The 17,921-nt window shown below is 43.0% G+C and overlaps 1 pseudogene and 1 gene segment (V, D, J or C); both read left to right on the forward strand.

Moving 5' to 3' along the window:
* Positions 1–12,945: 12,945 nt before the first annotated feature.
* On the forward strand, positions 12,946–13,508 carry LOC117657842 (immunoglobulin lambda variable 6-57 pseudogene; annotated as a pseudogene).
* A 1,062-nt stretch (positions 13,509–14,570) lies between these two features.
* LOC148111666 (immunoglobulin lambda variable 6-57-like) lies at positions 14,571–15,809 on the forward strand. The segment is given in 2 exon segments: positions 14,571–14,660; positions 14,838–15,809. Coding segments are annotated over 2 exon segments (390 nt in total).
* The last annotated feature ends 2,112 nt before the right edge of the window (positions 15,810–17,921 follow it).

Below are 17,921 nucleotides of genomic sequence, written 5' to 3' on the forward strand. Positions count from 1 at the left end.
GTTCAAGCTTAACTCTATGACCCTTTTCTGGTCTTAATTTAGATCTTAGCTTATTGCATAAAGCATGCAAGGGCAGAGGTGTCAGGTTAAGTCTGCCAATGCTGATCTGGGCCTCGGAGATTAGCGCTCACAGCCTGCCAAGGATGAGATAACCTTGGGGGAAAAAAAGATATTATAATTCAATGATGACGAACCTTTTCGGCACTGAGTGCCCAAACCACAACGCATATGCATGTGCGTGTGTTCTTGTGTGGACCCGATCGACTGGGTTACTTGGAACCCTGACTGTGTATGTACGTGCGCCGGAAACCCTAAGACGAGCTGGCAGGCCCATGCCTGTTTTTTGGCCATTTTCCAACTGTTTTTCCGGCCGTTTTTTGGACCATTTTTGGCCTGAAAAACAGCCCAGAAACATCCTGGAAAATGGCCTGTTTCAGAATTTTTCTTACTGGGAATTATAGAAAGAAAATATAAGAAAGATACAAATTATTTATGACTGCATACACTCACAGCGGCACGAATAGCCTTCGCTCAAAAATGGAAAGGGAAAGATATTCCAACGGAAGAAGAAATATTACTGAAAATCTCTTAACGGCGCAGAAATGGACAGACTCACTTTGGAACTCGAGGATAAAAGCCGAAACTAAGTACCACAAAATCTGGGAACAATTTTATGCTTGGATAGATAACAAGAGGGCAGCCAAGACAAATGTATAGTGTTAGAACAAAAAGATAGATGTTAGTATAGATAAATGTATGTTTTAAGAACTATATGTTTATGTGAGTACTAATACTATTGTAAAGTGACGGAAGATGTTTGGAACCAGTGATGTCATATCTACGTCCAATGTCTTTTAAAATTTTGTATTATTAAAAAAAAACTTTTTAAAAATAAATAAATAAATAAAAAGAAAATGGCCTGTTTTTAGGCTGTTTTTCAGGCCATTTTCCAGCCTGGCCTAAAAATGGCCCGGAAAACAGCCCCCAAAAGGCCCAGAAATGGCCCAGAAAACAGCCCGTTTTTTGGGCATTTTTGGCCATTTTTGGGCTGTTTTCAGGCTGTTTTCTGGTGCTCTGATGCCCACGAAGACCAGCTGGCAGTGTGCATGTGCGCGCCGGAAACCAGAAAAACAGCTGCTGACGGCGCACGTGTCCACAGAGAGGATTTTGCGTGCCAGAGGTTCGCTATCACGGTCCTAATTCAACACAAGGTGTGTCCCTTCATTCTCCAAATGGGGGTTTGTCCAAAACCTGGTTTGTGAGGGGGTCATTTGGCTAATGCAAAGAACCAGAAATATCTTCCTATTCCTTGATGCCTCCCTCTTCTATCTGCAAACATTTTGAAGGCTTTCATTTTCAGAACTAAACGCTTTTGGGTTTTAAAACATTTTTTACGGGGACTGGCCAGCTCTCCATCTTTATAGCTGCTTCTGAATTTCAAGCTTTAGAATAGAATAGAATAACAGAGTTGGAAGGGACCTTGGAGGTCTTCTAGTCCAACCCCCTGCTTAGGCAGGAAGCCCTACACCACTTCAGACAAATGATTATCCAACACCTTCTTAAAAATTTCCAGTGTTGGAGCATCCACAACTTCTGGAGGCAGGTTGTTCCACTGATTAATTGTTCTCACTGTCAGGAAATTCCTCCTTAGTTCTAGGTTGCTTCTCTCCTTGATGAGTTTCCACCCATTGCTTCTTGTCCTGCCGTCAGGTGCTTTGGAGAAGAGCTTGACTCCCTCTTCTTTGGGGCAGCCCCTCAGATATTGGAACACTGCTATCATGTCTCCCATAGACCTTCTTTTCATTAAACTAGACATACCCAGTTCCTGCAACCGTTTACAGTATCTGTGAATTCATCCTTTCCTCAGGGACGGAGGGAGGGAGGGAGGGAGGGAGGGAGAGAGAGAGAGAGAGAGAGAGAGAAGAAATAGAAGGAAAGAAAGAAGAAGGAAAAATAGAAGGAAAGAAAAAAGGAAAAATAGGAGGAAAGAAACAAGAAAAAAATAGAAAGAAAGAAAGGAAGGAAGGAAGAAAAAGGAAAAATGGAAAGAGAAGAAAAAGGAAAAATGGAAAGAAAAGAAAAAGGAAGGAAGGAAGAAAGGGAAGGAAGGAAGGAAGGAAGGAAGGAAGGAAGGAAGGAAGGAAGGAAGGAAGGAAGGTAGGTAGGTTCCATTATAGCTGTAACTTGAGCAATATCTGTACCACCAGTGATGTGCTGGTAAACGTATAACAAGAGACTCTACCCACTGTGCTTCATTGCCAGCTGCCAAACAGCTGATGGGTGCTACAGCTGCAGAGGGCCAACTCTGCTTTCAGCTGGCTAGCAAACTTCCCAAAAAATCAACAACGGACTGCCATGAATCAGCACAGGCTGGCTATAGCACACCCCTGATACCATCCTTATTAATGCTTTCCTACAGTTTGGGGGAAGATATATGCAAATACCCCAGAAGGTAGGAGTTCATTTGCATTCTTTTTTTGGGGATGGGTGTCTGGTCTATAATTAGTTGTATTTTCAATGCTTCTCTACCATCGCCATCAAATCAACATTTTTATCAGAGATAGATGCCAAAGTTGTTGTTTTTTTTAAATTAGAGATAGTCAGGTTTGCAAAACTGATTTCTAGTATGAACCTGCTAGCATCTTCATTCTTGCTTCTGGCGCTCTTGATAGCAAGCACTAGGGGTAATATTTTATGCCCAAACAGCAAGCTTTGGCTGCAAATTTCTTCATTATTGGATGATATTATGAGGGAGAGGGAGATAAATGCAAGTTAAGTTAATGGCACTTGGATCTTATGGAACTGGCAGAGTTTAAGCCACGATCAGCTGGTCCCATTAGGAATTGATGGACAGACAGAACCCTTTCATGAAAAGGGTGATTTGGGGACAACAGATCTTGTAAGGGGCACAAAGAAGAAGAAACATGCTAAAGAAAGACTGAAAAAGAGAATATAGAAATATGGTGGGTGGAAGAGTGGACCTGTATGTTCTTCAAGTTGGCCAGATGAGAAAAAGAGAATCCATGAATTTGATAACTCTACTTTGTTGATTCAGGTTAACAAAATCTTGAAAGGCTAACCATTTGGTCTTCCTTGGGAGCGAGTAGGAACTAGTTTCCAGCTTCTTAATGTTGTCCATATTTCCAAGGGCTTCAAGCATGGTTGCGTTTTTTGCAGACCTTCTCCGAGATCATCTCTGTGGTTCTGTACGAGAGCAGCTACCACCATTCTTTCTACCAACTGGTCTTGGTTGAGCAGTAATCGTAAAATACTTGAATGACCCAAGTATTAGCTAGAAAAAGTGAGTTTTTGAGGAAGGACTAGGGGTAGGAGACTTCGCAGAAGAATTTGGAGTGGCAATTCCTGGCGTAATGAGCAATCAGAGAAAATTGAGGGAGCTGGTCCAGGAAACAGGATAGCTTTTATCTCAAGAAGACCAAAGGACAACCTGCTGTCTCTGTTACTTGTCCAACTGAGTTACAAAGGATGGATTCCAGGACTCCTGGCATCACAGCACCATCTCAAGAACCTCTAGAAAGGAACATCCTTCCTATCCTGATCTATGCATTGTGTTTATGTCTTCCAACTTGCAGGAGATGCAGCAATCTCATTGGTCCAGCCTCCCTCCGTGTCGGCATCCCTGGGAAAAGCCGTTCAGATCTCTTGCACCCTTTCCAGTGGCACCATGGCAACTCACACCATAAGCTGGTTTCAGCATCAACTGCCAAACCCTCCCAGATATCTTTTGTATTATAAAGATGGATCCAATCAAAGGAGGAAAACTGGTGTCTCAGATAGATTTGCGGCTTCCAAAGATGATGGTCTTAACGCCTGTTATCTAACCATCTCTGAGGTCCAAGCAGGCGACGAAGCCACCTATTATTGCCTATCTTCCACGGGGTCAGAATACCACTGTGCTACACACTATGGAGTAATGTAAACAAAACTCCTACCCCTTGGGGAATTCATTCATGACAGCTGGTAAGAGACGGCCAACTGACTGATGGATTCAGCTTAAGGTCTGAAGAGGTTCTCCAGCTCTGTTCCATAACGTAGGATCCCGGATCTGCGCACCTTCCGCCGCGCGCTTAAGACTTTTCTATTCTATCAAGCTGGCCTGGCCTAAATCTTCCCCCTTTTTAAATGTGGAAATTTTAAATTTTTAAATTTTAAATTCGTCTTATTTATAGGGGTATGGGTAAGACGTTTTAAATTGGGGAGCCATTTTAGATTTAATTCTGTTTTAAACGTATTTTAATTGTTTATATTGTATGTTTTTAATTTTGGCTGTTCACCGCCCCGAGTCCTTAGGGAGAGGGGGCGGTATAAAAATCTAATAAATAAATAAATAAATAAATAAATAAATAAATAACGGAATTAATTTGGGAAACCAGTTGGCAGAACTTGTGATTCAGATATGAGGTTGGACAACACATTTGCGTTATGAACCCTCCTCCTTCATCTGTGAAGGAACATTAATGTTGTGCCTATGGAATTCTCGGGCCAGATCCAAACTAGGTTAATTAGACATGGATCCTGTTGAAACGCACAGGGTTGAGTTGAGTTGATCAATTGGTCCACTGAGAGGAGCCTGAATTCTTTTTATTCGGCATGACAGCAGCACAATACACCAAAGAGACGAAATATCTTATTATACACATTTTGACAGCAGCACGATTACTGTTCGCTCAAAATTGGAAATCAGACCAACTCCCAACCAAAGATAAAATTATCTCAAAGATAACAGAATGTGCCGAAATGGATAGATTGACGCTGGAACTCCAGGACAAGGAAGAAAGTGATTATTACCTTGTGTGGCACCAATGGTATCAATGGCTGGAAAGGAAAATTAGTGTAACAGTAGATAGTAGAAATTAGGGTGAAAGATTAACAGTAGGAGATGAATAAGGAGATGATGCAAGTATATTTTTAGTTTAAAGTATTTGAATTAAGAATCTAATACTATTTTTTTATTAATATGTAAAGTAAAATACTATATATTCTGTTGATGACAAAAAGTATATATGTAGAATGTTGTGTGGGTTTGGTAGGTGGTGGGGGTTTTGTTTGTCTTTGTATTGTCTTTATATCTTTGTTTACATTTAATAAAAAAAAAAAGAGAGAGGAGCTTATAAGAGAAAGTCATGCGGTCACTTTCAAGGTGACCGCATGACCGCATGCCAAAACAAAGATATCTGCAAGTATCTTGACCAACTTCAGCCAACAGGAAACTATTTGTGTGTGAAGGTTGCGTTTATCTCACCATACTTCTTATTTGTGGTTAACGGTCATTCGGATTCCGGAAACCACGGATATTTTTTCTGCATCTGTTGCCACCTCCCATGGGAGGAAACCCTTTGTTGATCTGAACTTCTGTTTGATTCATTCAAGCTGAAGAACCTTCTCATCCAACTCAAGCCAAGATAGTGATTCAAAAGCCTTGCCACCAGGTGGAGCTCGAAGATCAAGAAACAACTTCTGGCTCCTAAGGTTCTTAAACTTTGAGAAGATCTACATGAACTGGTAGAAATGGATCCATTGTCCTCTTCCTGTGGAGATAGGTGGTATCTACTGAATACCATGGAACTATAAATAACATATATAAAATATAACATATGACACTCTAAGTGGACCTTTGGCTGCCTGGTTATATTAGCAGCATGGAGAACCTCAACAGGATTAATTTCAACAGTCAACTGAAGCCAACATTTTCCCTTTTAGAACTGATAATGTTTTTAAAAATCCATGGGAGATTATTTCAATCAATCTATGACTGCTGCAATGAGATTTTTATATGCACAGAAATGGAAAAATTGGATATTAACCACCTTGGAGGAATAGTTGGTAAAATTGACAGAACTCACTGAGACGGAGAAACTCACTTCTTTGATTAGACAAAAGACACTTATCTACATTTTTAGTAGCATGAAAAGATCCAGGAATATATCGTTTCCATAGGGGAAGGGGTTTATATCCTGTAGTTTGTGCAGTGGGGAGATTATTAAATGCTAACGAGATTGGAAATGACTTTTCAATTGTTCGTGTACAATTAAAAATAAAATCCTTTCTGAGATTCCCAAATATTTCTCCAGAGATCTGTATAATAACAAAATAATTCGATTTATATGCCACCCGTTCTCCGGAGACTCAGGGCGGCTTACAATGCGTTAAGCAATAGCCTTCATACTTTTGTATATACCTGCTTAGTAGGGCTTTCGGGCCTCCCCTAAGCGGTGTTCTTTTTTTATACAAAGTCAGCTTATTGCCCCCACAAACCGGGTCCTCATTTTACCTACCTCGAAAGGATGAAAGGCTGAGTCAACCTTGAACCTGGTGAGATTTGAACTTGCAGTAATTGCAGGCAGCTGGTTTACTTAACAGCACTTTAGTCTGCTGCGCCACCAAGGCTCTTAATGGAGTTGGGGTTTTCTGGAACGCTGACATTAACTCGAATCCCCTCTCCTACTTTCCCACACATGAGAAGGTGGCAGTGCGGAAGCTTCCGGAGCTAATATGGCTTCCAAAGCTGTCACTCTTTTTGAAGAGTGATGCTCCAGTGATGGAGCAATGGTCTTAACTTAATGGATTGTGTTTTTGCTGAAGAGTCAAATTGTAACTTTACTCACCCCTGTGGAAGGAGCAGTGTGAGAGGAATAAGACTAAAACCTCAATGGGCATTCATTCAGGACCAAAGGTTGTCCCTTTTAAAGCAGGCATGAAATGAGAAGATCCCTTTCTTATGAGAAAGAAAACTCGGGGTCCCTCAGAGTAAACCTGTACTCAGAATATCATTTCTAAAATTATTTCTTTTACAAAATATATATATAAAAAAACTTTGAGCAAAAATGATTTGACCCACAATCATTCCACTCCAGGAAGGAAGTGCCGATTTGCATACAGGATATCTTTTCTAGCCCTCCCAAGACTTTAAATTGAGAAGAATGGGAGAACTTTGCTAAGCTGCTCTGGTCTCCAGTCATCACCATGGCGAATTGCTATGGAGTCGTCATTGTCCTAGTTTCTTGCTTTGGTGAGCATGAGAAGGGTTGAAGCTGAGTAGAGGCAATTTAACAAGAATCTGAGTTGTTCGGGTCATGGTTTTAAGCCAAGGATTTTGTCTTGGTTTCCCAAAAGCAGTGTTGGAGAACCAGAATGGCATGGTGGTGAAAGTGCTGGAGTAGAAACTGGGAGATCTTTTAGTCTACTCTGATGCAAGGCATGGGAGCCAGTTAAATGGACCAGTCACTCCCTCTCAGCCCAAGCTACTTCGGAGGGTCATGGTTGGGAAAATACAAGGAGGAAGCCTTAACTATGGCTATGTTGTCTCCTTCTCCTTCTCCTTCTCCTTCTCCTTCTCCTTCTGCTTCTCCTTCTCCTTCTCCTTCTCCTATTTCTCCTTCTCCTTCTCCTTCTCCTTCTCCTTCTCCTCCTCCTCCTCCTCCTCCTCCTCCTCCTTCTCCTTCTCCTTCTCCCTCTCCCTCTCCTTCTCCTTCTCCTTCTCCTTCTCCTACTTCTATTTCTCCTTCCCCTTCTCCTCCTTCTCCTTCTCCTTCTCCTACTTCTATTTCTCCTTCTCCTTCTCCCTCTCCTTCTCCTTCTCCTTCTCCTACTTCTATTTCTCCTTCTCCTTCTCCTTCTCCTTCTCCTTCTCCTTCTCCTTCTCCTTCTCCTTCTCCTTCTCCTTCTCCTCCTTCTTCTCCTTCTTCTCCTCCTTCTTTTTCTTTTTCTTTTTCTTTTTCTTCTTCTTCTCCTCCTCCTCCTCCTCTTTCTTCTCCTCTTTCTCTTTCTCCTTCCTCTTTCTCTTCTCCTCCTCCTTCTCCTCCTCCTTCTCCTTCTTCTTCTTCTCCTCCTCCTCCTCCTCCTCCTCCTCCTCCTCCTCCTCCTCCTCCTCCTCCTCCTCCTCCCCCCTTCCTCTTTCTCTTCCTCAATTTACAGCAACACAAGGTTCCTTTGCAGCCTTGCAAGCAAGACAGGAGGTTGACAATCTGGTTCTTTGCAGGCGTCCTCTCCCAGGCTCAGGTGATTCAAAGCGACCCCCTTTCAGTGGGCCTTGCAGGAACAACCGTCGTAACCTGCACTCTGCAAGGCGTGGAGTTTATCAGCCCCACGAATCCATCCTGGTATCAACAGAAAGCAGAACAGCCTCCCAAGTTGCTCTTCTACAAATCCAGGGAAAGAGCCTACGGGATTCCCGACCGTTTCTCTGCAGAGACTTACGGCAACATTGCAAAGCTGACCATTTCGAGTGTCGAGGAGGGCGACGAAGGGGCTTATTACTGTGCCGTGTGGCATAGCGATCAGTTACACGCTGTTGCATTCAGAAGCAGAACTGAAACATTAAGCCCTACTCACTGCCTAGAGGAACCAAGTGGAAAGGAACAGACCCACAATTTTGCTTTTTTTAGAAAAAGTTTTTTTTATTTTTATTTCTCATAAACACATTCACCTGTACAGTCATTTCCATCATTTTTCATTTGTCTTTTCTTTTAACTTTCATTTTTCATTTTTACTTTTTCGGGGGCTGCTCTTTTACCCTTTACCTTTACTCCAACCTTTCTTCTTCTCCTCCTCCCCTTCTCTTCCTTCCTCTTTCTCTTCCTACTTCCTTCCTTCTTCCTCTCCTTCTCTTTCCTCCTTCCCTTTCTCTTCCCCCACTCCTCTCACCAAGGAGCCTTGGTGGTGCAGCAGACTAAGTGCTGTTAAGTAGCACTTAGCTGCCAGCTGCCTGCAATGACTGCGAGTTCAAATCTCACCAGGCTCAAGGTTGACTCAGCCTTCCATCCTTCCGAGGTAGGTAAAATGAGGACCCGGATTGTGGGGGCAATAAGCTGACTTTGTATAAAAAAAGAATACTGCCGAAAGCCCTACTAAGCAGGTATATACAAAAGAATGAAGGCTATTGCTTAACACATTGTAAGCCGCCCTGAGTCTCTGGAGAAGGGCGGCATATAAATCGAACCAATAAATAAAACAAATAAATAAATCTTCCCCCCTTCTAACCTTCTCCTCTGCTCCTCTATCCCCTCCCTTTTCTTCTTCTCCCTTTCCCTTTCTTCTTTCTCCTCTTCTCTCCTCTCCTCTCTTCTCCTTTCCTCTCTCACTACTCCTTCCCCTCTCTCCTGTTGTTTCCCCTTTTTCAGTTCAATCTAAAGTGGTATTCGAGCATCCCCGATTTTCTAATTATCTTTATTCTCATTTCATTTCAATTTATTATTTTATTTTATTACATCATTTGCGTACATTTTTATGATATCTCACTTTTTTCCCTTTTATCCCCCCCCCTCCCCCCTTTCTCCTTTTACTTGACATCATCTGCTTTGATCCTTTTGAATTTCACATACTGTACTGTGTTGGTTGTCTCGGAACCAGGGGTGAAATCGGGGTGAAATCTACTTACCTTCCCTACCGGTTCGGACGCGTGCGGGCCATCGTTACATCCTATTTTAGACACTCTGTGCATGCGCAAAGCCTTTTGTGCATGCACAGAGGGTCAAAAACAGGTTACTTCCTGGTTAAAACCAGGAAGTAATGATGTCCAGGCGAGTGGGCAGAGCCTCGCACTGCCGCCGCTACCAGTTTGCCAGAACCGGAGTGAACCCATAGCATTTCACCCCTGGGTGAAATCCAGCAGGTTCTGACAGGTTCTGGAGAACCGGTAGTGGAAATTTTGAGTAGTTTGGAGAACCGGCAAATACGTCCGATTTTATATACCACTTTTGCCCCATTTGTTAAGCGAACGCCTGAAAACGTTGAGTGAATCCTGCTGTTGTTAAGCGAATCCCATTGACTTTGCTTGTTGGAAGCCAGGAAGTTTGCAAGTGGGGATCACCTGACCTTGGGACAGGGCAACCGTCACAAATACATGCCCCAAATTTGGATCACATGACCGTGAGGATGCTGCAATGGTCACAGGTGTGAGGTCTGTTCATAAGTCAATTTTCCCAGTGCCTTTGTAACTTCAAATGGTCGCTAAATTAGTTGTTTACTTTAAAGTCATTGCACATGGTACAACAAAATTAAATGCCATCTTCTGTGTACATTATAACTATAAAAATAAAACACAAGCACACCTCCTTCACATTCTATACAATTGAATTGAAAACCCCTTGTCAGTGTTCCAAATTATGATCTCCTTCAGCGCTGACATGAGTGAATGAAAGAGGGAGAAGCTTTGCTTTAATGCTGAGATGAACTTTTACCTAGTTCCCTGCTCTTCAGTAGATAGCGTTACCTGGGTGACAGAAGGAGGGGGGAAATTCCTGTGAAAAGAAAGTGCTTGGGACGAAGAGATGGATCTGCACGATGGCCAATGAGACATTGGGGTTGAGGAACGGAAAGGGAGGGGTTGGAAGGAGGTGCCAGTTTTGGCTGCACACAGAGTTCAGGGATGTAGTTCTCCTATTCTTAAATAATAATAAAAAAGATTCATTAGAGACCTTGCGTTTGAGAATGAAGTTTATTTAAGATAGCAATGAAACCTGACACCCCTGACATTGCATTGATATTGTGCTATACAGTAGAATTCAATATAGTTACTGCTCTGGAAAGCTGTTTTTCAGCCTATTTGTCCTTGTTTTTTTTTTTAATCCTGTACCGGCTGCCAGATGGTAATAGTTTAAAAAAAAAGGGTGCCCAGGATGAGATGGATCTTTAAGAATGTTTTGAACTTTCTGAAGGCAGCGGGAGCTATAAACCTCTTCCAAAGAGGGGAGGGGGCAACTAATGAACCTCTGGGCAATGAGTGCTGTCCTATCTGCCACTGTGCAAAAGGCAAACCATACGCATAAATGAATGGTTTGTAAGTTGAGAACTACCTACATGTCCATCAGGGAATCCCTGAGTGATTTTACAGTTCTGCTAACTCTTTGTCCAATTCTTCCCTTCGGTCCATCTGCCACGTTCAAGCAAGGCTGATAATAACAATTTATCTCATGAAGACAAGAGAGCTGAGCACAATGATCTTACCTAATGGGAGAACTAGAACAAAACCTTCCTCATCGGTGCTCAGACAAGCCTCTCTTAGTTGCAGGTGGCTGAGCGTAGGAGTGACCACCCGGAACAATTTTCAGTAAAAAGAAAACCCCAAAGAAAATAAACAATAAACAAAAAACAAGTGTCTTGAAATAGAAAGTGAGTCAAACCAGCTAGGGAAAAAACGAAGTGAGGATCTGGCAAACCAGACAAGATGAATTAAATCTTCTTTACTGCAAACCTAAACCAACAGAATCTTGTGAGTCTCAATCTCAATCAGAATTAGAGCTGGAAAGGACCTTGGAGGTCTTCTAGTCCAGTCCCCTGCTCAAGCAGGAAACCCTATACCATGTCAACTTGCAAAGCATCCCTGGCCTGCTCTCGAGTTGCCATAGGCAAGGGGGATGGGAAAATGGCAAAGCAGCACGGCAACCAAAAACAAAAGTGCATTCCAGACATATCTCTCTCAAGGCTGTCTCCCAGGGTTACCCACAGCGGCCGGAGGGGAGTGATCTCTACAACCTGTGAAATTGCTCTGTTGGCAAATGTGACTGATGAGACACCCCGGGGGGTGGGGGAAAACAGGGTCAAGATTGGGTCATAAATTAGAGTTGGCTTCACTTGAAACATGCCGACATGAAGCTCCTAATAAATGACTGGATTTCTTTTGAAGCTTGGGTTGAAGATCATGATTTAATTATGGCATCTGTCAGAACCTTGACATACCATTTCAAACAAGTGTCTCTTCTTAAAAGCCTCCGGTGATGAAGCACCCACAACTTCTGAAGGCGATTCCACTGGTTAATTGTCCTCACTGTCAGGAAGTTACTCCTCAGTTCCAGGATGCTTTTCTCCTTGATTAGTTTCCATTAGCTGCCGGAAAGAGGCTTTTAATGACAAGGAACCAAGATGAGTGACATTCAGCATGGCTTCTTGGCTAGCTAGAAAGATTGACATTCAAACGTGAGTTTCTGAGTTTTGGTCTAAAACTGGTTTTTGGTGACGTTTAATTCTGTGCTTGGTGACGTTTAACCCTGTGTTTATTGATGGGATAATTTCCCCTATTCAGCTTTGTTTGGAAGGAAAAAAGTTAATCTTCTGTTCCTGAAAAGAAGCAGAGTTGAGAAATCTGGCTAGTTCCTGTGTCTGTTGGTTCTGGTAATTAACAAGCAACAGCTACTTTGTTTGCTCTTTCACTACATTCTTCAGTAGCCAAAGTTACACCTGTGCTTCATGAGATGCCCTAGCTCCCAATATGCTTCTGGTGGTGCTTCTATAGCTTTCATGGCATGGGGGTGGCTTACTGGAGAGACCACCTCTTCCCAATGGTCCATCTGTCCATCCAATGCTTTGCTTAGATTCCAGCAACACCGAAAGGTGAGAATGCAAAAGGCAGATCGATTCGGGATGATATGGGAAGAGAGATGGAGTTGGACCTTCTACCCTTCCCCAAAGAGGAGACTCACCGGTGAAATCTCCTGCCATCCACTTTAGTTTAAAAGGTGACTATTAATCCAGGTAACAACGTTGCATCAGGAGCTTCACCAACTGAGTTCCATTGAAGGTTCTATTGCTCTTTCTAAAGCCTTCATGGCATGGGGGCAGCTTACTTCAGGGATCACCTCTTTCCAATGGTCCATTTGTCCATGAGATCCTTTGCTTAGGTTCCAACATGCATAAATCTGGGCATCCTAATAATAGATCAATTCTGGATGTTATGGGAAGAGAGGCGGAGTTGGAGTTTCTGCCTTTTTCCTTCTTCCATTGGAGACTCATGAATGGAATCTCTGGCCAGCTACCTTTTGCCCTTGTCCTAGAAATAGATCTAGAGGCCTTAAAAGCAAGAAACAGGAAGGGTAATTTGCATGCCTTTGCAGCCTCTCTTTCTTGCAGCTCAATTTAAGCGTGAGGAGAAGAGGTCCACCTAGAAGGAACGTTGGTTTCGGAAGATCAGTCCTTGCCCGTTTCTCTGCCATGGCCCAACCATTTTTCTTCCTCCTCTTCCCCCTCACCTACTTCACTGGTAAAGTACCCCGTTGACTGGCAAAAATCAAGCATCTTCTTCTCTTCTTCAGAACATTTCTACTTTGCTGGAATTGTTCCCTTCTCCTTATTTCCCTTTCTTTCAGTTGAATAAATGGATTTCTCTCTCCTTGCATCTCCATTGCATTTCATTCCCCTTTCTCTGCCCTGCAGGTGCCTTGGCCCAGTTCACCATGACTCAGCCACCTTCGCTGTCGGTATCCCCTGGAGGAACAGCCAGGATCACCTGTACCAGGGCAGGTGGTGGCATTTCTGGCTCGTTTGTGAGCTGGTTTCAAAAGAAACCTGGCACTAAACCAGTACTAGTGATCTATCAACATAGTGAGAGACCTTCTGGAATCCCTGAGCGATTTTCTGGTTCTGTTGATTCTTCCTCCAATTCGGCCACTTTATCCATTTCCAACGTTCGACCAGAAGACGAGGCTGTCTATTATTGTTTGTCTTATCATGGCACTTTGCCCCCCACAGTGATTCCACCTTATGGGGAACTGTAAGAAAAACCAGAAGGTGGCCCTGTCTTCCTTGAACGCTTCGCTCAACATTGTTTGCAGATGGTTTTACAAAAGAAGTGCACACAGACAGGGAATGTATTTTCGACATTTTTGGCATCCTCTTTTCATATCATCACATCTATGACCTTCCCAGCCAGCTTCTGAGATGCAAATTCAATCAGGGAAAACCGCATTGGCTCCACAACTGTTTAATTCACTTTAAAAAACGAGTCATTTGTTTAATAACCAAAAGAGTCATAAAATCGGTGTGACTCATATTAGGACTCTTTTGCTTTGCAACAAAAATTCTGGTTTAAACTGTGGCCATAAATCGAGGACTACCTGTCCAGAAGGTTTACATACAGCATACAGACTCAGGTCCTTGAATGGATATGACCAGATGCTGCATTGAGTTTGGTTTGGAAATTTGGGAAGGGCTTAGTGCATTTTAGGGGAAGAGCCATCTCTGGGTTTTTAGCAAACACTAACCTTGCAGTCAAGTCACTTCCCTGAATTGGGGGGATAAGCTTTGGGTTACCTCCCATATGGACTACTGCAAGGTGCAGTCAACAGGGTTGCCCTTGAAGAGTATCTATAAACTGAAAATACTTGAAGAAGTGTCTGGTAATCCAAGTTACACTTCTGTTTCCTGAGTTGCACTAACTCCCAATAAGCTTCTCGGAGCCATTCAAGGTTCTAGTCCTCCTTCTAAAGCTTTCATGGCATGGGGGCAGCTTACTGCAGGGATCACCTCTTTCTAATGATCTACCGGTCCATCACATCCTTTGCTTAGGTTCCAACATACTGAAATCTGGGAATCCTAAAGACAGATCAATTCTGGGTGTTATGGGAAGAGAGGTGGAGTTGGAGTCTCTACCTTTTCTCCTTCTTCCTTCATTGGAGACTTACCAATGAAATCTCCTGCCAGCCACCCCTTGTCTTTGTCCTAGAAATAGATCTAGAGGCTTTAAAAGGGAGAAACAGGAAGGGGATTTGCATGCCTTTGCAGTCTCTCTTTCTCGCAGCTCAACTTAAGCGTGAGGAGAAGAGGTCCACCTAGAAGGAACGTTGGTTTCAGAAGATCAGTCCTTGCCCATTTCTTTGCCATGGCCCAACAATTTCTCTTCCTCGTCTTCCTCCTCACCTACTTCACTGGTAGAGTACCCCGTTGACTGGAAAAGATCTAGCAACTTTTCCTCTTCCTTGGAACATTTCTACATTTCTGGAATTATTTCCTTCTCCTCTCCCTTTTTTCCTTTCTTTCAGCTGAATTAAATTTTTTCCCTCTGACTGCATCTTAGATTTATTTTATTCCCCTTCTTCCCCCTGCAGGTGCCTTGGCCCAGTTCACCATGACTCAGCCACCTTCTCTGTCCGTATTCCCTGGAGGAACAGTCAGCATCACCTGTACCAGGGAAGGGGGCAGCTTTTCTGACCACTATGTGAGCTGGTATCAGCAGAAACCTGATACTAAAATCCTAGCAGTGATCTATGAAGATAGTAAGAGACCTTCTGGAATCCCTGAGCGATTTTCTGGTTCTGTCGATACTTCCTCTAATACAGCCACCTTGTCCATCTCCAACGTTCAACGAGAAGATGAGGCTGACTATTTCTGTTTGTCTTATGATAGCAATTCTCAGAGCACAGTGATTCCACCTTATGGGGAACTGTGACAAAAACCAGAAGGTGGCCCTGTCTTCCTTGAATGCTTTGCTCAACATGGGTTGCAGATGGTTTCACAAAAGAATTGCACCCAGCCACGGAATGTATTTTCGACATTTTTGCCATCCTCTTTTCATGTCATCACATGTATGACCTTCCCAGCCAGCTTCTGAGAAGCAAATTCAATCGGGGAAACCGGATTGGCTCCACAACTGTGTAATTCACTTTTAAAAAGCAGTCATGTGTTTAACAACCAAAAGGATCATGAAATCGGTGTGACTCTTTTGCTTTGCAACAAAAATTCTGATTTAAACCATGGTCGTAAATCGAGGACTACCTGCCCAGAAGGTTTACATACAACATACTGACTCAGGTCCTTGAATGGATGTGACCAGATGCTGCATTGAGTTTGGTTTGGAAATTTGGGAAGGGCTTAGTGTGGTTAGGGGAAGAGCCATTTCTTTGTTTTTAGCAAACCTTACCCTAACCTTGCCGTCAAGTCACTTCTCTGAATTGGGGCGGATCAGTTTTGGATTATCTCCGAAATGGACTACTGCAATGTGCAGTCAACCCTTGAAGATTATGCATAAGCTGAAAATTATCCAGGTTACACCTCTGTTTCCTGAGTTGCACTAGCTCCTAATATACTTCTGGGGGCTATTCAAGGTTCTAGTCCTCCTTCTAAAGCTTTCATGGCATGGTGGCAGCTTACTGCAGAGATCACCTCTTTCCAATGATCTACCTGTCCATCGGATCCTTTGCTTAGGTTCCAACATACTGAAATCTGGGAATCCTAAAGACAGATCAATTCTGGATCTTATGGGAAGAGAGGTGGAGTTGGAGTGTCTACCTTTTCTCCTCCTTCCTTTATTGGAGACTCACCAATGGAATCTCCTGAGAGCCACCCCTTGTCTTTGTCCTAGAAATAGATCTAGGGGCTTTAAAAGGGAGAAACAGGAAGCGTATTTGCATGCCTTTGCAGCCTCTCTTTCTCGCAGCTCAACTTAAGCGTGAGGAGAAGAGGTCCACCTAGAAGGAACTTTGGTTTCAGAAGATCAGTTTTTGCCCATTTCTCTGCCATGGCCCAACAATTTCTCTTCCTCCTCTTCCTCCTCACCTACTTTACTGGTAGAGTATCCTGTTGACTGGCAAAGATCTAGCATCTTCTTCTCTTCCTTGGAACATTTTTACATTTCTGGAATTATTTCCTTCTCCTCACACCCTTTGTCCTTTTTTTTCAGCTAAATTCAAACATTTCTCTCTGATTGCATCTTAGATGCACTTTATCCCTTTTCTTCCCCCTGCAGGTGCCTTGGCCCAGTTCACCATGACTCAGCCACCTTCTCTGTCGGTATCCCCTGGGAGAACAGTCAGGATCACCTGTACCAGGGCAGGGGGTAGCATTTCTAGCTACTATTTGAGCTGGCATCAGCAGAAATCTGGCACTAAACCCCTAGCAGTGATCTATGATTTTTCTAGCAGACCTTCTGGAATCCCTGAGCGATTTTCTGGTTCTTATGATTCTTCTTCCAATTCGGCCACTTTATCCATCTCCAACGTTCAACCAGAAGATGAGGCTGACTATTACTGTTTGACGAGTGATGAAAATTCTCAGAGCACAGTGATTCCACCTTATGGGGAACTGTGACAAAAACCAGAAGGTGCCTCTGTCTTCCTTGAACGCTTCGCTCAACATTGTTTGCAGATGGTTTTACAAAAGAAGTGCACACAGACAGGGAATGTATTTTTGACATTTTTGGCATCCTCTTTTCATGTCATCACATCTATGACCTTCCCAGCCAGCTTCTGAGAAGCAAATTCAATAAGAAAAGTCGGATTGGCTTCACAACTCTGTAATTCACTTTAAACGAGCAGTCATCTGTTTAACGACCAAAAGGATCATAAAATCGGTGTGACTCAGGTGTGGACTCTTTTACTTTGCAACAAAAATTCTGGTTTAAACTGTGGTCATAAATCAAGGACTATCTGCCTAGAAGGTTTTCTTTCTTTCCTCCTTTTTTTTTTGATTTTAAAAACAAAACTTTATTAAACATATAAAAAGTATAATGTTGTACCATGTATATACAAGATACATATATTAATACAAAAAACAATACATAAAAAGAGAAAGTGACTTTGGTCCATAAGATAATGGACGTGAGACCAAAGGTTTTAATATAACATACAGACTCAGGTCCTTGAATGGATATGACCAGATGCTGCATTGAGTTTGTTTTGGAAATTTGGGAAGGGCTTAGTGCGTTTTAGGGGAAGAGCCATCTCTGGGTTTTTAGCAAACACTAACCTTGCAGTCACGTCACTTCACTGAATTGGGGGGATAAGCTTTGGGTTACCTCCCATATGGACTACTGCAAGGTGCAGTCAACAGGGTTGCCCTTGAAGAGTATCTATAAGCTGAAAATACTTGAAGAAGTGTCTGGTAATCCAAGTTACACTTCTGTTTCCTGAGTTGCACTAACTCCCAATAAGCTTCTCGGAGCCATTCAAGGTTCTAGTCCTCCTTCTAAAGCTTTCACGGCATGGGGGCATCTTACTGCAGGGACCACCGCTTTCTAATGATCTACCTGTCCATCACATCCTTTGCTTAGGTTCCAACATACTGAAATCTGGGAATCCTAAAGACAGATCAATTCTGGGTGTTATGGGAAGAGAGGTGGAGTTGGAGTCTCTACCTTTTCTCCTTCTTCCTTCATTGGAGACTCACCAATGGAATCTCCTGCCAGCCACCCCTTG

The sequence above is a fragment of the Pantherophis guttatus genome, chromosome 17 (genome assembly GCF_059756535.1).
Source record: "Pantherophis guttatus breed Tessera chromosome 17, ASM5975653v1, whole genome shotgun sequence".
Lineage (NCBI taxonomy): Eukaryota > Metazoa > Chordata > Lepidosauria > Squamata > Colubridae > Pantherophis > Pantherophis guttatus.